Genomic DNA, 20,465 nt, shown 5'->3' on the forward strand with positions numbered 1-20,465 from the left:
TGACCGTCACCCAGCTCACCTGGCCCCAGCAGGTACCTTCAGACATCACTGAGTCCCTCCGGGTATGATTTAGTACCAATGAACATCAGGTACCCCCAGCCATCACTGGATGCTCCCAGATAACACTGGGTGCCCCTGCCCACCACCACATACCACAGGACAGCTGCTGCCCCTGACCAGCACTTTGCCCGCACTGGTGGCATCCCCAGGTCACAGTATGACAGGTAACACATGGAGAGGGACCCTACGTGGACATAGCTCCCCCAGGATCTTGCTCTGCAGACCCCAAATTGGGGTGTACAAGCCTATCCAGCCCCAAGATCCATAGGGAGCTGGCCCCTGGCCCTGGTGGGGCTTTTCCAACACTTCTCGTTGAAGGGGCTCTAGCTGAGGCAAAGGCTCATCCCAGCCAGATTTGGGCTGGAAATCACCAATCTGAGCAGGTGAGACTCATCCTCCTCACTCCAGTCAAAGCTTCATCTCAAACCCCTTCTCCACAAGTGCCTACAGAGCATGCTGGTCAGATAAAAGCCTCAAAACAGGCCATTTTACCCTGAAAACAGGAGCAAAACCAGTTCAGCTCCTCCCTCCTCCCAAACCATTCCAGCATTTTGCTGCTTAGAGGAAAACAGCCCTTTAGAACTTGACAATTTTATTTTATTTCAACTCCTCCTGGGTAGAAAACAACAAGTGCTAAAAGTTTTTCAGACCAAAACATGTTCTCACCCACACCAGCTCTTTGAGCCAACTTACAGGAGCACCAACAACCAAGGAAGGACAACTTAAATACACCCACAGACAATCCAACCCCTCCCAGCCCCACCAGCCCCACACCAAAGGGGGGACCCAGATAAATACAGTGCAATAATTACAGATATTTCACAAGGAATGGCACAATTAAAAATCCTATCCTACCCCATGTCCCAGGGCTTGTCCCAAACTGCTACCCAAGCCCCTCTCTGCAGGTCATTGCCTCCTCCAGGCACAACCCTTCCAGTACATTCCAGTTTTGATACTCCCAGCACCAGTAGCTCCAAGAGGCCAGAGGGAGCTGGTATGGACTGGGACAGAGGGCTGCAGCCCCTCAGAGAATTGGCTCCATGTCTTGGCCCGAGATTTGCTGGAGCCACGTGAGCTTCATCCTTCCTTCACCCAAAGGTGACTTCAGCTTTGCTGCCTCAATGTTTTTTTAAGGATATTCCAGCTGTGGTGGGGAAAATGCCACTGGAAATGACCTGTTGTGACCCCAAAGAACCACCAGTTTAACTGAGGAGCAGATGGAGTGACCCCAGAACATAATACAGCCCATTCTGGGCAGAGGTTTCTCTGCCACCCAAGGGTGCCCCTGACTCATCTGGGGCACCCAAAGGCACTTCAAGTCCACCAGCATCCGCAGGGTGGTGGGGGATTATGGTGGAAAGCACAGTGCCCCATGGATTTATGGGGAGATGCTGGGATGGGTCCTGGATGGATCCCAGAGCACTCCTGGTGCCCAGTGAGGTGACAACCAATCCAGAACAGTGCAGAGAAGCCACATGGGTGAGCAACACAAGTCTCCCTCTCCCTCCCATCCTCAGAAAACCCAGTGCTCCCCAGCATAATCTCTCCAGACAGCCCACACAGATCCCACACACTCAGGACACAAGTGGCCAGAGGGGACAAAGGCAATGGGGACTAGGGGGACACTCAGTGCTTCAGCAGGTCTCCCAAGTCATATGTCTCAAAGAGGTCTGTGACTCCCTCGCCCTCAAGCCCCCAGAGATAGTCATCCTGCTCCAGGGGGGGCGAGAAGGTGACAAAGGGTCCCAAGTCCAGGTGGGAGGGGGTGCAGGGCAGCTGGTCCTCTGTCTGCTGCAGAAGATGGGCAGGGGAGCCCAGGAGCCCAGGTTCCATCTCCAGAAGTGAGTTGGGTCCCCCCTGGATGGGGAGAGGCAGAGATGGGGGTGGAAGAACAGTTCCTGTGCCCCCCCAGCTCTGGTAGATGGGGTGGGGTGGCTGTGTGCCTGATGGGGCGATGTTTGACAGGGAAAGGGATACAGGGTGGTCCTGTGGGGAGGTGGCAGCAGAGGGGACAGGGTGGTCCTTGGTGGAGCTTTCTTCTGTGATCTCCTCTGGGCAGAGGTACACCTCGATAGGGCCATTGGTGCTCTTCAGGTGGAGCTGGAAGTTCTCCTGGTAGAACAGAGTAAGACTCAGGGAGACACCCAGAAGGTCACCCAAATCCCACTCCACTACCCCCAACCCATGAGAGATCCAGCTGGGGCATTGCAATCCTCGAAGGACCAGCTGAGGGTCAAATAGCCCCGTGGAGACACCCCAAAACCACCCAGGGTCATGCTCAGCTGTGTCCTTAGGACTCCTCAGGGGGACCCATTGTGGCACAGATCCAGCAGGACCCACACAAACCTGGCTGAAGTCTGGCACCTCCAGCTGTGTCTCAGGGGGAGCCTTCACAGCAATCACTGTTTGCTCCTGGAAGCTGCTGATGGCACAGAGGTCTTGGTAGGTGACGTATGCCAGCGTGGACAGGGATGAGGCATAGGAAAAGAAGGGGCTGCAAGCAGGACATCCACCCTTGCGTCCCTCCAAAAACCCCCAAAACCCAGGGGAATTCAACTGGAGGAGAAGGAGCTCAGAGGGGTTCCCAAGACCCTGCCCTCCCTCCCATCTCCCTCAGCAAGGATATCTCTGGTTGGTCTCATTGTCAGTGAGCTGCTGGATCTGCAGAGCACAGTCCTGCATGAGTTGGTCCAGCATCCTCTCTGTCCTAGCCAGTTCAGCCAGTTCCCCATGCAGTACTTGTTGCTTCTCCACCATTGCTGCGTCCTCAAAGATCCCTGTCCCCCTGCCAATGGAGATGGCATCTGAGTGATGGCACAGCACGCCCTATGTGTCATCAAGCCATGTGTCTCCCACCCTGCCACACCTCCATGTCCCATTTTCAGATGCCCAGCATCCCTTACATCCACTGGATGTGGTTCTTGGATTTCTTGCGGATGAGCTGGATGCCCTCCAGTACGTTGGTGATGTCGTAGATGCGACGTTTCTGGACCTCCAGCACCTCAGCAGCCCGGTTCAGATCCACAACACCATCGGGAGACTCATTCAGCAAACGGATGAATTTTTTGGTGAGCAGTCCCAGTGAGGTGTCGTAGCGAGTTTTCTCCCCAGGAGACTTGGGGGCTGTAGGGAAACAAGAGATGCCTCCATCCTCTCCTCAGTTTGGGGTGTGGGATGGAGGTGACATGACATAGTGCTAGAGGGGACATGGTTCTAAGAGGGAAGAGAAGTGGGGACTGCTCCTCCCATCTTCCCCTGACCCCTCTTAGCCCACCCGCATCACTTACTCCTGGGGCTGGGGACCTGTGCCAGTGTCCAGCCCTTCCCCTTGGGCGTGCGAAATTCGGGGCCCTCCAGGTCCAGCTTCCTCTTGGCCTGGAGCACGAGAGAAAACCCTGCATTGTGGTCAAGTCAGACACCCCTCTGAGTTCCCCAGGCCCTCTAGGGCCATCAGCCAAGCCGTGGGCACCACATCCCAAGGTGGAGGAAACCTGCAAGAGGCTCATCCAGTTACAATACTCCTTTTGGGAAGGGGCACAGAAGAACCCAGCAGTGTGAGAGGCCATGGGGAAAACTGCACAGAGAGGAGATGAGGGGTCTCGTCATCCCCCACGGCTTCCTGCACACCCTGGCATTCACCAGGAACCCACTGGGATTTCCCCTCAGCCCCAGCTCCTGGCAGGGCTCCACAGGCTGACCCCTGGGAATGTGGCAGCTCCAAAGCCAGATCCTCACCCTCCTACCCTGCCAGCTGGCTCACTGGGGTGCAGGATTTCACTTCCCCCCTCCCACCCGGGTCATGGTCAAGGCAGTCAAAGGCACCCAGCTGCCACCTGCGCACCTGGGACCAGCTGGGTTCAGCCCTCCCCTGTGACCCCTAGGTGCCCTGGACATATGTACCCAGCTGAAGGGAAACTGGTGAGGGGGGTGTGCTGGCTTCTGGGGGGGAGACAAACATCCCTGCACCTGCTCTCCCCTCACCAGGGCAAGCAGCTCCTTGAAATCCCCCTCAAGGAACCCCAAGCAGCACTTGGGGAGAAGGTATCCAGGGAAAAGTGCAGCAGAGTAAATTCACAGGAGAACTGGAGAGTGCCACCAACCCCCCCCCCCCCCCCCCCAATGCAAACAAATCCCCCTGGAGTCCTCCACACCCACAAACATGCACAGGGTGATTTGGGGGGGAAATACTTTGTCTCAGCAGTAGAAAGCAGTCTCCCCAGCCCCATGCCGACCTCCCCCCGTACCTGCTCCCAGGCCGGGCTGTCCCACAGGGAGCCCCCCAGCACAAGCCGCATGGCACCCAGATCCCTGTGCTGGCTCCGACGGCGGCTCCCCTGGGAGCACCACGCACCTTGCAGGAAGGGTTGGGCACGCCGCCCTCATTTCCAGCAGAGGGGGCTGGCGGGAGAGGCGCCAGGGGCTGTTTTCCACCCCTCCAGGGAGCCAGGTAGGTCGCGAGCTCCTGTGGGAATTTCTTCCCTCCCGCGCTTCCCCGAGCAGGTTTTTCCCAGTGAACTTGCCTCCAACCCCAGCCTCGTGCCCCCGGATCTGCCCCGGAGCTGCCGGCACCACAACGGTTAATGCCGAGTGCCTGGGAAACGCCTGCCTCAGGTAAGAGCCCATCCATGTGCCAGCACGGGAGGGCGGGCATCTCCCTGCCCCCCCTCCCGCTATCCCTTGCTCCTCCGGCATGCACGGCCATGGCCAACTTGTGTTCCCATCACTACTGGGGAGGTTAGCTGCACCCCACCTCCCCCAGGCATTGGGGAAACTGAGGCATGGAGCAGGTCCTAGTGTGTCCAGGCACCTCCAAACCCCCGAATATCCCCTCCCCATGTGCAGGAGGGGATAAAGGGAGTTCCCTGCTTCCCCAGGTGCAGTTTTGGTGACTGGGGGCTTGGTGGGCTCAGACAGCGGCAGGACCCCACCAGCAAGGGACAATGGACAAGGGGCTCCCTCCTGTGACACAGCTGCCATGCCCCAAGCTGGGAAGGATTAGGCGCACAACAGCTGAGTGGTGCGCAGTGAGGGGCTCCCAGGACCCCACCAGCACTGAGGGGAGGGGTGGGATGAACCACAGTAGGTAGGGGAGCAGGAACCAAACCCAAAGACCTCCCTAAGACATGGCAGGACCACGCCATGCTACTTGCCAGCCCCCAGCCATGGCTCTCCAGGATGTGGGAACACACCATCTACACCCCAATGTGATGGTGGGGATGGGAAAACAGGCTTGACCCCAGAATTTTGGGGGGATGTAAAGCAGTGAGGGGGCAGGCTGGGCCCCCTGCCAGCTCTGCCTGCCAAGCAGCCCTGAGCCCAGCCCTGGCGCCAGGGGCTACACCCTGCACCCAGCCCAAGCATCAGAGCACCACTCAGCTCCCCCGCAGGAGGCTCCTCCTGCCAACCTTCCCTTTCAGCAGCATCCGCTGCTTTCTCTGGGCTTGCCCGGGCTCTGCCCGGCTTTTATGGAGCTCCCCTCAGTTCCCCCTTTTACCAGCCCCCACCGCCCCCACGGGGCGTGGGAATGCAGTGCCTGGGGTTGGGCACTCAGGGCTGGCAGGGAGCCAAGGGGTACTCCAGGATCCAGCTGCTTGCTTGTGCCCAGGGGCTGCTGGGTCAGACCCCAGAGGTGCAGCCCCCACTGCCTTGGGGTGGCTGAAGGCTAGCAGGGCACAAGATGCCAGGGGACAGGGGAATAGAGGCTGATCCCAGATTTGAGGGACATGAGACCACCCTGCACTGGGGAGGAAGGCAATATCCTCACCCCAGGTACTGCTCCCACCTGCTCTGGGGTGCAGCCGACACCTGCATCCCCTCCAATAGCCCCATCTTGGAAGATATTCCCCAGTAGAGAGGAGCTGGTGGCTTTAAAAGCCATAGCCAACAAAGCCCCTCCAAGGGCAGCAGCAAAATCACCACTTCTCCACCCATCACCCCCGCCCAAAGATTCCCCCCTCTCGCCCTTGTGGAAAACCCTGTTTGGGAAAATCTCAGGTTGGGATCAAGGTGGGATGGAATTATGTCACCCCTGTTGAATCTGTGCTCCTGAGCAGGTTCTTCCACACCCCAGCACCCACAGGGGCTGCCACTCTTGGGTGCTCTTTGCACAGAGGGCTCAACCCTGCCAGCTCGTACAGAACCACAGTGGACTCTGGACGCCCTTGCTCATGATGGGGAACAGGGATTCTACATCAGAAACACCCCTCTCTTCAGTGTTCTTGCATAGCCCTAATCATCCTTTAGAGACTGCAGAGACCCTATAGGGACTAGAGATGGGCAAACACTGACAACGGGATTGGTGTGGGCTAAAACCACTCCAAAATACACATTTTCCCTAGAGGAAAATGCATCCAATTATTCTGGAACCCTCAAATCGGAGAGTATGGTAAATTTAGGGCTATTTTGGATGAGAGACAACCCGTCCTGCTTTCCCGCGGGGTGATAGGCTCCTCCATGTAATCCCAGATCACTCATGTGGCACAAAGCCGGTGGGAGCGGCCGCAATTGCCCTGCTTGGGAACTGGGAGGAAACGCTCGTATCTGATTGCCTCGGCTCTGCACACAAAGGTTGTGCCATAAACGGGGTGTGTGCGGCAGGAACCCCAGCTGCCAGGGCTGCGAGTGCCATACCGGGGCTGGAAAGAGCATTTTCAGCACCACGAACAGGACAATGGCAGCAGGAAATGAGATGGAGACTGGGGAGGAACACCTCTCGCAGGCCACCAAGGTGTATAGAGGAACACGTCATGTACCCAGTTGTTACATGAGCCCCCCAGACCCTGTTCAAAGGACAGCAGCACCCGGAACATCTGCTTGTGTGGGTGATGATGATAATGACGGTGGCGGTGATGACAAATAGGCCGTTAGCCCAAACCTCTTGATCCCACTTGTCAGTTAAGGACAAGCACTTCATGTCCACAAGTGTCACACAAGCCCGCCCCCCCACACCCCACTTGCCAGCCACATTTAGGGGACAGCAGCAGGAAGGAGTACCCTGAGAACTGGAGTGGGTGATGATGACGATTAAAAAGGGGCCACTAGCCCAAAACCAGCTCTGCACATCCACAGAAATGGTACTGGGAGTCCATGGGATATTTTTAAGAGAGGGGGCAACAATGATGGTGTCTTCTTAAACAACAGCCCCTGGCAGTGCAGGATGTCTCACGCGATTCGGAGACAAAGAAGCCAGAGAGGAGACAGGTGGTCCCGAAGTCCCCTGGGATGGGGATTCAGAACGACTGCAGCCAGCCTCTAGCCATGGCACAAAGGGGGAAGCAAAGACTGTCTCTCCTCCCGCCACGGCAATGTCCCCAGATGGCACCAAGCACCAGGGATTGGGAAAAGGGCGGGGAATAAATAAATGAATCAAGGTTTGGGAAAACTCAATCGGTGTTAGCAGGGTCTGGGGTTCCTCCCAGGACCGAGGAGAACAGAGGCTCACAGTGAGGGCTGGATGTGTGCCCAGGATGGAGCAGGCAAGAATTAAATGCCAGCTGCCAGCGAGGCTGATGGGCCGGGGACTCGGAGGGGCCCTCCAGGAGCAGGGACAGGCTGCGCATAGTCTCTTGTGCGCCCCAACAATGGGCACGGGGCCAGCACCCGACTCGTGCCTCATTTTCTCTGTTTGGGGGTAGCTTTGTAGCTTAGTGTTGGGCTTTGTAAACACAGCCGTGACCCCGCGGCAAAGATATAGGACAGCAACCCCCTACACAGCTCCCAGCATCAGGGTCTGAGCTACAAAGCCTTGGAGTGATCTATGGAGGATGAGATCCGCCCCGCCAAAAAACAGTCATTGCCAGCCCCGCTGTAACCACGGGCAGAAATCAAGCCCGGAAAGCGACGCTGTAGCACCCCAGTCCCGTGTTCCCCCCGGGGCTCCCCCCGGGAGTCCCCCCGGGGTTACAGCTCCAAAGTGGGGGAGGGAATGTACCCATTCCTCATTTCCCCTCCATAGAAAGGGCTTCTCTAAGGGCCTGGGATCGCTGGCCGGGTGTTGAGGCACAACCCGGACTTTTTGCAAGCTAGAGAGAGGAAAAGAGGCCGAAAAAGGCCAAGAAGCGGAAGCCGGAGACGCGGGCAGGCAGGGGTGAGGGGAAGTTGAGAAACATCTGGGCCATTTCACTGCGACTTCTGATTTCAGACCTCACCCTCCCCCACTCCCAAAAAGACACATTAGAGGGTGCAGATTCCAATATAAGCTGCCAAATTTGGAAGGGAGGGGGTTGCACGTGCTGGGGTCACCCACCCCCTGCTCCCCACCCAGCACCATCCCCAGCCTCCCGCGCCCCGAAGCGACGCCCGAGAAAGAGACGGGATGCAGACATCTTACCGGCAGCCGTCCCGCCGAGGCCGAATAGAGGGTCCTGAGTTCGGGGCCTTGCGGGGTGTCACAGAGACCCCCGCCCCGGGAAGTGGGGCCACTGACAGCCGCTGACGTGTAGACCTGGGTGAAACAGCCTGTGGATAACGGTGAGCTGCCCAGGCTGGAAGCCCGCGGATCACAGGAGCCCATCAGTGACATGACCTTCTTAGGGCGGTGGTGGGGAGGGGGGGGCGGGGGGGCGGTACCCCTCCTCCCTGGAACAGGGGACACTCCCCTGGGGAGCCGCAGCATTGCAAAGTCCTTTCCGAAAAGGCCGGCCCGGGGAAGCGGGCAGGAGCACCCCACAATTTCGTAGCCGGGAGGGTGTCACAATCTCAGCCGTGGCATTTTGGAGGAACGGAGAGCCATTCCGGCGGGCGATGCCACGGGCCGCTTCCCAGATATCCCCCGAAAAACCTGCAGAGAGGAACGCAGCGGCGATGCCTACGATACCGGCGGAAAATTCGCTTTTGGCCCCAAAAATCGGCTGTGCGGGGCCGGGGCGGCCGGAGCGCGGCCCCGCCTGGGCCGGGACCCCCGCGCCCGGCTCTGCTCCCGCCCGATCGCGCCCGGCCCCGAGCGCTCCTTTTTCTTTACTTGTTTTTTTTCTTTTTTTTTTTTTTTTCCGGTTTCTTTTTTTTTTTAAGCGCCAAAACCCGTGCCGCGAAATTCGGATTTCCCGCGGAAGACGCCGCGTGCTGACTGGCTGTCGCCGCCGTGGCCCCGCCCCTTGGTTGCGGCTGGGGGTGCCGCGCCGGGATAGGCCTTAAAGGGGCCGCGCGGCGGGCGGGGCCATTTATGCAAAAAAGAGGGAGGGACCTTCTTGAGACCACCTGCTGGGCGTAGGGGCGCCTGTTTTGGGGGTGGAGGGCATTTGGTTTGGGGATCGGGACTAGGATACATTTTCTGTTACTTATTTATTTTTTAGAAGGTACTGTCCTCCATCAATCTGATGGGATCTATCCCGACGGCTGCGACCCTCCAACCTCTTCATCCCACATTCCTCATCATCCTCTCGTCTCTGTCAAGCCCCAGTCCTCATCTTCCCATTCTCGTCCCACCCTTGCCATCGTTCCCCCATCTCTATTCCCAGTTACAGCAACCCAGGGTAGGGGAGAGGGAGCCACATCTATTCAAAACAAAGATTTTGCCTCCACAAGCCAGAGGCTGTCTGGCACCTTCCCACCCTGCAGACACAGCTGTTGGGCAAGAACAGGGATCTCAGAGGGGCTCAGCATGAGGAGATTTGGTCTCTGGTTCACTCATAGTTCATTCAACCTGCCACTCATTGTGCCACATACATCCCACCCACGTCCTTGGAGTGCACCAGGTCCTTCTGGCAAAGTAGAGGGAGAAAAAGGGGATGAAAGGCACCAAAGCTGGCCTACAGAGATTTTGGAGTGCAGGAATCACTGAGGCAACGGCAAAGCCCTGAGTGAGGGCAACTCTTACCCTTACTGGCACCAGTAAAAGGCCTCCACAGCCACTGAGACAAGCCAGGGCTTAATCCTGCTGAGGCCACCAAGCCACAGGAGTTGGTGCCTCTTTATCCCTTGGTTCCTCTCCATCACCTTGTTTGTCTCTATCCCCTGGTTCCTCTCCATTCCCTAATTCTTCTCCATCACCTGGTTGCCTCCATCCATTGTTCTTCTCTCCATCATTCTCCTCTCTAGGAAGAGCCAACTCCATGCCCAGGTCTGGGTTAAGGATAATCCCAGATAATGCAAAGAAGCCTCCTGGAATACAGTCGGATACACATGCTGGTATGGCCTCTGCTGTGGACAAGGAGGGACACCAGACCTCCAGACTCCAACTCAACTGGGAGGGACACCCCGAAACATGCCAGGAGCCTCAGATCCACGATAGACATTTACCTTCCACCGTGCCAGACTTTGGGGCAGAACAAAAGGTCTGGCAGCAGCGATGCCACCCCAGCTGGGCAGTGTGGCCCCTGTGCCAGGATCATGGCTGAGCTTGACAAATCAATCCACTCAGACTTTCTTCTTCCCCACTGTGGGAAGAAGGCAACTGCTGTCTCCAAACCAGCACACAAAGACAGGCTGTGCCCGGCAGGGTGGATAAATTTGTGTCAATTGCTTGCCTTGGGTTTACTTCAGTTGGGTGACCCTTGGGATAAGGACATTGGGGTATGGGGAGGGCCTGGCAGCTTGTGTCCTCGGCTCCTCCAGTTTGGACAAAGCAGAGGTGACATCCCCACATGTTGTTAATGTGACCTCACTGGGGTAAGGGCTGACCCAAAAGATGGGAAAACTTGTTGGCCCTCACCCCCTGAGCTGTGCTGAGGGACAACTGAGGGAGGAGTCAAGGCCATCTTTCCCACTACCTAATACTTGCTCAATAAACCTTTTCCAGCCTTTCCAGCCATGGCTTTCCACAAAGTCCTCTCCCATACCAGAAGACACAGATCTGTATCTTCCTGTGACACCAAGGTGTCCAGAAGGGTGGCCCGACGGGTTTGGACTGGAAAGGACCTTAGAGACCATCTCATTCTGTGATGTTACAGAGGCCTGAGATGACCTTGTGGATGGCCTGAAGCATCCCAACCAGCCGCTTGAACAGCCTTCTCACCTTAGGGCAAGGAAAGAGATTCCGTCACTATGCTAACCATGGTGGGGGGAGGAGCCAGGGGACCTCTCCTAGCTTCTCCCCTGAGAGTCTTGGCAGCATCTGAACTGCAGCCTGGAAGCAAATGAAGAGGTGATGGCAAAGAACAAGCAATGATGTTGCTTTTCCCAGTGCAGATTCAGCACACGAAATAGTGGCACCACGTCTGGGCCACTGCATCTCTGCCCAGACCAAGACGGCACCACCAGAGGCTTAGGGGTACAGCTCCCACACCCTTGCTCACCTCAGAATCTGGAAAACCTTTTGGATATTCAGCTTGGAGATGAGGATGCTCAGGATGCAGAGCACAAGGAGGGGGTTGACTATATCCCAGAAGTAGAGAGCTGAAGCTGCGCTGTGGACCCCAAATGAGACCCCCATCCCCTAATGCTCCTCCTCAAGGTGCATTCCCAGGAGAGAGGGGGTACAAGAGGGGGCTGTTGCTGGTGCCCTATGCCTCTACCCATGGGGAAAAAGTGTCCCAGGAGCATGTGATGAACCACTAGGCAAGCACAAGTGGCCAGCAGCCCACACACCCCTGTGCCTGGAATGGGGGCGACAGAGGAGGTCCCAGTTCTTTCTTTCTGAAAGGGCACCAGAGAAGGTCCTGGTCCAAGTGGGACACTAGAGGATATCCTAATTCTTGCCGGGATAGGCATCGGGGGAAGTCCTGGTCCTTTCCAAGGGTACACCAGAAGAAATCCGAAAACCCAGTTCTTCCCGAGGGGAGAACCTTCCCGGTGAGCCGGACTCTTCTTCCTCTGCCCTGGAGACGGCAGCAGCGAGTCGCGGCTGCGGCGCCCGCACCCCTCCGGGTCCACCCCACGTCGTCCCCGGCAGATCCTGGAACGTATGTGAAGCCTCTGCGCCACCGTGGGGCAAAGCCTCGATGTCACCTTTGGAAGAGGGAAGACAAGGGCTGACAGGAACACGCGAGTTGGCTGCCTGGACAGAGGGTGGTCTCCACGGGGGTGGGGAGGGAGCAGGAATAGCCTCCTCCAATTTCACAGCATTTCTGGGAGCTCCAGCCAAGAGGGTACTGAGCCCCTCCACAGGCTGGTTTGCAGGATGAGCTCTCCTGTGCATACATGCACACGTGTGTGTGTACACAGACATTCGCCAGGGTACACACGTGTGTAAGTGCACATGGGCGTGTGTGTACACGACGTACCTAAGTGTGCGTGTATTTTAAGTGTGCACAGTGTGTTAGCGCCTGTAGGAATATAGTAAGAACACATGGGCATGGGTGTAAGTGTATGCACGCATGAGTGTGTCCGGACAGGTGTCAGGACTGCATGCATTTAGGTGTGTGTAACTGCACACAGTCGTGCACATGTACCTGCCCGTGTGAGCATGCACGGACCCGCGTGTCAGTGTTTGTAAACACGTGTGTAAGTGCACGCAGGTGTGTGCAAACGCACACAGTCACATTCACACACGTGAATATGCATATACCACGCGTGTCAGTGTAGCCGTGCGTGTGCGCACCCCCGCTCAGCCGCCAGAAACCCTGTGAGCGCGCCTGGCCAAGGTCGCGCGTGTGCGCGCATCTGTGTCAGCGGCGGCTGGCGGGGAGCCGGGCGGGGGGGCCGAGGGGGCCCAGGCCTTGGCCGGGGCAGCAGCGGGAGGAGGAGGAGAAGGAGGAGGAGGGAAGTGCGGCTCAGACAGCGCGGCGCCAGCAAACACCTGCAAACAGCTCCGGGCACACAATGGCAAATACAGGTGGGAACCGCCGCCTCCGTCAGCGCGGCGATTGCATCAGACTCCGGCGCTTGCCAAGAGGCGAACGAGCCGGACCTGGGGCCACCGCCACCGCAGTGGGGCCGCGGTCGACCTTCACCACTCCCTCCCTGTCCCCGGCATTAGTTTTTGCCCTCCTCAACCTCTTTTCTGCATCCCTCCAGTGTAGCTGGCGTGGTAAAAGTAAAGCCGGGTTTACTCGGCCCGGAGCATTTTTCTCGTTCCAGCTGTTCCCCCCCGAGGTAAATCTTGGCCCCCTGCAGCTATTTTTAGCCTTGTGTTTTTCATCAGGGTATTCCAGGAAAGCATCGGCATCCGACAACAGCCAGGGTAAATCTGCTGCATGGGGTAAATCTTCCCCCCGAGGTAAATCCATCTCCCCTACGGGGTAAATCATCCTATCAATCCCCCGAGGTAAATCCCAGTCCCAGCAATTATTTTTAGTTATGTTTTGGGGTTTTTTTGGTTTTTTGTTTTTTTTTTTTGTTGCTTTTGGTTTGGTTTGGTGGGGTTTTTTTTTTTGTTTTTTTTTTTTTTTTTTTGCTTGTTTGTTTGTTTGTTTGTTTGTTTTTTAAAAGAGAAGTTTCAAGAAAAGCCCAGTCCAGGGAGCCAGTGGGGTGTGAATAAGGCTCGTGCCAGAGTCCAGGAGTGTCGGAGTGGCTGTTCCGGGCAAGGCACCAGGATCCATCCAGCATGCAGAGGAGGTAATGGCCCTGGGAAGCTTCTTGGGAGCTGGAGCCAAAACTACACCCTTCCAAACCTCACAGCCTCGGGAATCCCCTGCCCTCATCCCTGAGAGGGGACAATGGCAGGGGCCACCTCTCCTTCCTGAGGGCTGGAGTCCCCTTGTACATCCCCCAGTGCTGTTTCCATCCAAAAAGCCCAGCAGGACTGGTTTCTCCCACCCCACCAGTACCTAGCCCCACTTCTCCCAGTAAAGCAGCCCCAAAATAAGCTCATAAATGCTCTCGTGAGTCCGTGATTTCCATTGCCATCATCCCCGATGGGGAATCCATTGAGACCTGGAGTGCTCACACTGCAAGAAACCCCACCTTCCAGGAACCCAGACTCATTCCCATCCCTTGGCTCCTACCCAGGGTGCTTTTCCCACCCATCCCACTTAAATCCCTTTGGTGCATCAGCACTGGCACAGCTGGAGGACCATAACGCCAGGGTGAACATAGGGATACTCACCCCTAATACACCCCTTGCCTAGTCCTCTGGAGCCAAAATCCAGTGGAGATGGCAAAAGCCTATCTTTAGCTGTGAGCACAACAGCAACTCTGTTCTCAGATGCAGTGGTTTCTGAATGGACACCCTCACCTCCCTCCCACCATGCCTGGGCAGCCCGTGTCATGGCATCCCACCCCACCAGGGGTGCCTGAGGATGCCTTGTCTTGGGGAGCCTGGGGAGGAGGAGCTGGGAGGAGGGAGGAAAGTTCCCGGGGGCTGGTGATCCAGGTGGACCAGGTGGTGCTTTTTGGAAGCCCCACATGCCGCTTTTCCCTGTGGAAATGCCGTGGACAACGGGTGTTTGGCAGGTGCCAGCTGCACCCCAAGCTCCTGTTGGCTGTCATTGGGATGGAGGCTGAAGCCAGTGTGTGTGGGCAAAGGTTTGTATCACTGTGCTCCAAGACCCCTGTGTCTTCTCCCTCCTCCTCTTCCCATGCTGCAGCCCCTAACCCATACTCCATGCTGGAGCACCCTGGGAACATTCTGATGCCTTGGGTGCAGGACTCACATCATGCCTGGCTAAGCCCACAGCAGCAAAACCAGAGCCCAGCACAGGAGATAAAGATGATGGTGCTACAGGTGGGAGTGAAGTTAATTTAGCTTCATCCTAGGCAGGCCAGCACCTTCCCCAGGGAGCACGATCTGGCTCCACATCTGAGTCAGGTGGGGGTCACATCTGCTCCCAGGCCAAAGGGAAATGCATTTTTGCTCCCGACGCCCCTTCCGTAGGAGATCGGGCCAGGAAGGGGCTGCTTTCTAAATATTACCTGGGGCAGGAATAGCAGCCCAGAGACTCTTCTACCCCTGTGGGGTATATCCTGGAGGAGCAGCATCATCCCTTCCAGCCTGGTAGAAGCCCTAATCCAGCTTCAGGATGGAAACTGATGGTCAGGCAGCCAATTTGCACATGGTTTAAAGTGGGAAAAGCATATTTTCCCCTTCTTCCCAGGGCTCCAGCTACACCTCCAGGTGGTCCCCAGGGCTCAGCACCTTTCTGAATCAGGTAAGCACAGCAGCACCCAAAATAGCCGGCAGCCCGGGGTTAATTCCTCCCATACCTGAGCTGACATTTCAAGGCTGTTATACAATTGTGTAGATTCCTATGGTAACCCTAGGAGTTCTTATCATCAGAGTTTGGGAGGCTTCCACCCCCCACGGGGTTGTCTTACTACCCAGAGGTGCACCCCAGCTCCCTCCACCCAGTGATGAAGGAGAAAAACTAATCAAAATTATCTGATTTTTATTATGTAAAAATGGTAACTTTTATAAAAAGTTTATAAAGCAAGTACAAGGCACATTCGCAGAAATTCACCTTCCTGCACAAAAGGTACAAAAAGTTATACTCTAGTATAGAGCTCCACAATACACGAGGCCACAACCCCAGAGAGTTTGGTTCATACTCAAGGATGCTTGTTTCCCCCTCCCCAAAACCCCCTAATCCCCACCCCACCATCCCATTAAACACCTTTAAAAACAGGACTTGCTGCTATAATCCAAAAATATACAGACGACCTCCTCTTCATCATCAGTCTATCATTAAAAATATCTCATGTGAATTTGGGTCCAAAGCTGGGATGCTGAGCTCCGTGGGTGGGATGCTGGCAGTGGAAGGCTGGTGGTCGGAAGCAGCCGCTCGCCACTGGCGGTGCCCAGGCCCTGGGGAGGCGATGCCGGGGCCGATCAGGCACAGACAGCCCGGCGCCACGGAGGAAGCTGCTGTTTACCTCCGGCTGATAACGAACCAGGAACCGACACTCGCTGCCTGTTTGCTAATTGGCATCAGGAGGTGAGAGAAGAGAGGGAGAGGGAGGCAAAAAAGTAAGTGATAATTAGTACGGTGATAAATGGGGTTGGGGATGGAGGTTTCTGAAAAGGGGGTGGGAGCTAGGAAACCGAGTTTCTCGGGAATGATATCTGGTCCCCAGCAGGGGATGCTTGGATTAGGTTGGTGCTGACCGGGTGCAGGTGGGAGGCTTGGGGGGGATTGCAGAAAGGGGGAGTAATGGACCTCATTATTTGGATCGCTATCGGCGGTGGGTTGGGAGAGGTAAAAAATTGGGGTGCAAGGGAGAATTGGGGGAAGGGAGCATGGGTTGCTGCAGATCGGTCCCCTGGTGATTTTGATGCTGAGTGGCCAGAGGGAGGCCGGGGACTGCACCTGGTGTGTGGAATTACGGGGAGGACTGGGCTGTGGATGGTGGTAGCACTGGTGATTGTGGGCAACACTCACCTGATGGAGGTGGCGTTAGTGACACAGACTTCTCTCGTCTTTGGTGTGGAGTTCTGAAGCGAGTTCGGCCGCCTGTGAAGGGACGGGACAGGGCTTAAGATCACCCCAGCAGCTGGTAGTCCCCCCTCCTCCCCATTCCCCATCGTGCCATGACCCACCAACACACTCAGGGACCCTGCAGCACCCCTGTCTGGACTTACAACCTCTGACCAAACACATCCTCTCTCCCCAAATCAACACAGCCAGCCCCCAGCCCGAAGCAATCCTTACCTTAAGGGAGAACAGGGTGGCCTCGGAGGAGGGGTCGTGGCCCTTGGACCCCTCCTCCAGCACGATCTGGAGGTCGAAGATGTAGTCTATGACGTGCTGCAGGATCTCCACCTGGCTCACCTTAGTGCCTTGAGGGATGCCTGGCACCAGCTCCCGCAATTTCGAATAGCAGTCGTTCATATCGTAGAGCAAGTTCATGGGTTCTTCCAAGGCCGGGCTCTTATTGTGGCTGCCCCGGGCGATGGCCAAACTCTGCTCCGAGAGGCAGCAAACGGCCTCGTAGCAGCTGCGGACGGAGCGCACCGGGCTGATGGCTTTCATGGTGGGCTCAGAGCAGCCGTAGAGATGCAGGATGCGGGGATGCCTCGGAGCCTCAGGGGCTGTCGCGACAGCGGGGGTTTTGCTGGGTTCTCCGAGCACCAGGACCGCCAAAGAGGGCAGCTCTAACAGCCCCAAGTCTCACCCCCTGGACTCCGAAGTTTCGTATCTCGCCAGCAGACTCGGGAGAATGGGGGGGAAGGCACCCGCCGCCTTTTTATAGGCAGAGCTACTTGACCACGCCCACTACATGCAAATGATGAACAATCTAACCCCCTTTTATGTAAAATGACCATTCATCTCTTCCCTTTTATGTAAACGAAGCCCTAAACCCCGCCTCTGAGTGTCAATGAAGCATCAAACTCCGCCCCTACACATAAATGGAGCCTTAAACCCCCTCTGCTTCACTCCCCTCCCTCCCCAGACCCCCAAATTGACCCTTCATGGCGAGAGTGGCCCGACGGGGCCACAGAGTGACACGACCACTCAGGTCCCCCTCCCCATGGCCAGACCCCCCTCAAACCTCTTGGGGATTATCCCCTATTAAACCCCTTCAACACCTTAGCATCCCCAAACTGTCCCACTCTCTTTCCCAATTATTTCCCCCTATTTTTAGACAGGACGATGGGGTTTCACCCCCTCCTAACCTCCCTGTTTTAAGGAAATTAGTGCCGCCCTTTTCCTCAATTCACTTCTCATCTGACCTCCAGACTTTCTGGCGTCAGGAATTATCTTGTGACCAGCAGAAAAAAAAATAATTGCGGTAAAACTGAGGTTACGATGGAGAAACCAGATTTAGGTCAGCGCCTTTGAGAGGCCTGGAGGGTTTTTTATTTTGGAGGAGGGAAGAGGAGATTTATAGGCAAACGGGTTGTCCCAGAAGAAGTGATGTATTGGGGGGGGAGGGGGGGATATGAAGGAAGCTGCCCTCCCAAACCATCGCCTCCTCAAAACTTATAGGATCAGAGCATGTCCATAGAAAAAGGCCAAAGCTGGAGTGATCTGGGGTTCCCAGTGGGTGTCACCCAGTGCAGCAGAGGGCACATGGAGGGGTCCCACAGAAGCAACAGTCCTGCAACACCCAGATTGTGAATCTGTATGAGCCCTAGGGGAAAACCTCTCTTCCCCATTTACTCACTTCATTGGGATTTAGTTGTGGGGGGCGTTATGGGGGTTTGGTTATGAAAGTGCAGGAAGGGAATGTTACAGCCAAGAAGGTTGGGGGCCCCCTGGATCCTGCTCAGCCTGGGGGTCCCAGCTAATGAGGCATGCAGGGGGGTGGGGGTCCAGGCACCTGGACCAAAATGCTCCTGCCCACAGCAGCGATTTATTCTAGATATACCCAAATCCTAGTTTGGTGGTGCTGGGGTTTATTTCCATGCCCCCCTCAAAGGGGTCTGGGGATTTCAGGCTGGAGGGCACCCCTCCTCCCCACATCTCCCCCAAGCCATGAGCTGCTTGAAACCTTGAAAGCAGCACCCAACACTTTTTGGTGTTGGATTATTTTTGTATCTTTTATTTTTCTCTCCCTGCTCCTCCCACCCCCCACCTCACTCATTAAAAATTTCCTGGAAAATCACCTCTGTGTAAAGGACAGAACCTTGGAAAGAGCCATAATTACCCTCATTAACCTGCTTTGGGACAAGGACCAGCAACCAAACCCCCCAAACAAAAATAATAAGAACAAAATAAAGTTAAAAAAGAATTAAACATATTTTAAAAGTAAATTATAAATGTAAAACTCAATTAAATTAACACAGATTTTTAAAAATATTTACAAAACATTTAGAAACTCTTCTGACCACCACCCGAATTCTCCTTATGACTTCCCCTCAATACTGAGCAGCAGCGTACAGGCCCTGCTCATTCCCATAGACCCCCTCTCATTTCCCAAGGGATGGGTGGGGGGGCACCGAAAGGCTTCAGAGGGACTGGGGGGGCAGCTTTTGTTTGCAGTGGGGTTTTGTTGGCGGTGGTTCCCACAGGCCGTGCCTGGGCGGCGGGAGCTGCTGCCTTTGCCCAGCTGTGGCCCGGGCCCTCCAGCTGTGTTGATCTAACTCCGGCCCCAGACAGGCTGGCGCCAGCCCTGCGCACGTCACACATTCACAGAGGGATGCGTGGCCAAGGCAACCTCCCCCCCCCAGCAGCAGCACTGCCACGGCCGCGCTACCGCCTGCTCTGGGGGGATTCATTCCAGTCCTGGGGTACCCCGGCTGTGTGAGAGGGCTGGCAGCAGGGGTGTTTCTATCTAATCGCCTCACGTGTGTGTAGCAGTGCTCCATTCCCTGGGTGGATCACTGCTGAGCCCCGGGGTCACTTTTAGGGTGCTGTTGCAGTGGCAGCTCCGGGTTCGGGGCATCCTCGTGCAGCGGCTCTGGGGGGAGTGATTTCTTGGCGTGGAGGAGAGAAAAAGGGGGAGGAAGGGAGCATGATGATCTCATGGTGAAAGGGCCCACACTGGGTGTTTTATTCAAAGGAAAACTGAAACAAGTAGGAGAATAAGCAGGAGCTGGGATTATCCACCTCAGCAACCACCCCACCTCCCCAAGCTCCCCCCCGGGGAGAGATGACCATGTACCTCACTGCAGCTCAGCCACTGCTCCCCACCACCTCTCCCATTTTCTTGGGAACAGATCGTTAGTCCCAGGGGATTTGCCCATGCTGCAAATACTTGAGGAGGCCCTGGAAGCTTGGGGGGCAAGGGGGCGGAGGCTTACCAGCAGCTGCTTACTCCTGCTTGAAAATAATCTACCCCTTGGGCTTGGGTTTGGTTTGGTGGTTGTTGTTTTTTGGATTTTTTTTCCCCCTTAATAAGTCAGTACAGGTGGCAGGATGTGAGGGACGTAACATGGAGTGGAAATGGCCAGATTCAGCCGGGCTGCTGCATGGCAGGGAGGGCAAGGATGGGGGGTCCTCGTGTCCTGGGGGAACAGCACCAGTGCTGTGGAGGGAATTTCTTGTGTTTTGGAAGCTGGAGGCTGTCTGGAAGTGCTGGCTGCAGGGAAGGGATTTGGATGGGAGAGGAGAGGAACAGAGATGTGGCAGGGTGCCCAAGGCAGCTACAAAGAGAAGGACTTTTCCCAGGGGTCATCAGGTTTCACTTTCCAATGGGGCTGAGGTATAAATCCCATTTACCAGGGATCTCTGAAGGTCTTCAGGATCCTTCAGGAGCAAGGGAAGCTAAGGGACCTGGCTGGCTGTGCTCCAGCTCAGCACAAAATGGGAACAAGAGCTCTGAGATCTCCTTCCCACATTATCCCCAAGGTCAGGTTGGCTTGGGAAGGCATCCCAGACCCATTTAGTGATCCTGCTGAACACTGGGTGGAAGCTCTCTTGGCACCTCAATTCGTGCTGGGGCCGAGTGCTCCTGGAGGGACAGTGGGTCCAGGATGGGCAAGGACAGGCAAGCACAAGCATTGTGGCCCTGCTCTAACCATTGGTCACACAGAGAATGTGCAGAAAGGTTCCTGTGCAGTTTGGCAAACTCTCCCTGGGCTCCCTGTAGCTGCAGTGACACCTCTGTACTGAACTATGATGTCCCAGATTTGGGATGTTTCAGAATCAATGGGGATTATAAATTGGAGCTGGCAGATATGGATGGATGGATGGATGGATGGATGGATGGAT

General features: G+C 56.0%; 2 protein-coding genes across 4 annotated transcripts; both read right to left on the reverse strand.

The window, feature by feature from the left end:
- Positions 1 to 241: 241 nt before the first annotated feature.
- Positions 242 to 8,985, reverse strand: E2F2 (E2F transcription factor 2). Of its 2 annotated transcripts, none has more exons than XM_079325651.1 (6): positions 8,390 to 8,985; positions 3,348 to 3,435; positions 2,964 to 3,183; positions 2,687 to 2,845; positions 2,407 to 2,521; positions 242 to 2,172 (listed from the first exon to the last, which is right to left on the reverse strand). In XM_079325651.1, the coding sequence occupies exons 1-6, from the start codon at positions 8,672 to 8,674 to the stop codon at positions 1,687 to 1,689; spliced, it is 1,353 nt and encodes a 450-aa protein (XP_079181777.1). In that variant the 5' UTR covers positions 8,675 to 8,985; the 3' UTR covers positions 242 to 1,686. The 2 variants fall into 2 exon arrangements, with proteins under 2 accessions (XP_079181777.1, XP_079181778.1); XM_079325652.1 differs by lacking the exon at positions 8,390 to 8,985 and adding an exon at positions 4,305 to 4,642.
- Positions 8,986 to 15,240: 6,255 nt separating this feature from the next.
- On the reverse strand, positions 15,241 to 17,045 carry ID3 (inhibitor of DNA binding 3). 2 transcript variants are annotated; one of them, XM_079325775.1, is made up of 3 exons: positions 16,521 to 17,045; positions 16,251 to 16,322; positions 15,241 to 15,789 (listed from the first exon to the last, which is right to left on the reverse strand). In XM_079325775.1, the coding sequence occupies exons 1-2, from the start codon at positions 16,839 to 16,841 to the stop codon at positions 16,266 to 16,268; spliced, it is 378 nt and encodes a 125-aa protein (XP_079181901.1). In that variant the 5' UTR covers positions 16,842 to 17,045; the 3' UTR covers positions 15,241 to 15,789; positions 16,251 to 16,265. The 2 variants fall into 2 exon arrangements, with proteins under 2 accessions (XP_079181901.1, XP_079181900.1); XM_079325774.1 differs by having other exon boundaries at positions 15,241 to 15,782; positions 16,521 to 17,044.
- Between the last annotated feature and the right edge of the window lie 3,420 nt (positions 17,046 to 20,465).

This window comes from Erithacus rubecula, assembly GCF_903797595.1.
Source record: "Erithacus rubecula genome assembly, chromosome: 23".
Taxonomy (NCBI): Eukaryota; Metazoa; Chordata; class Aves; order Passeriformes; family Muscicapidae; genus Erithacus; species Erithacus rubecula.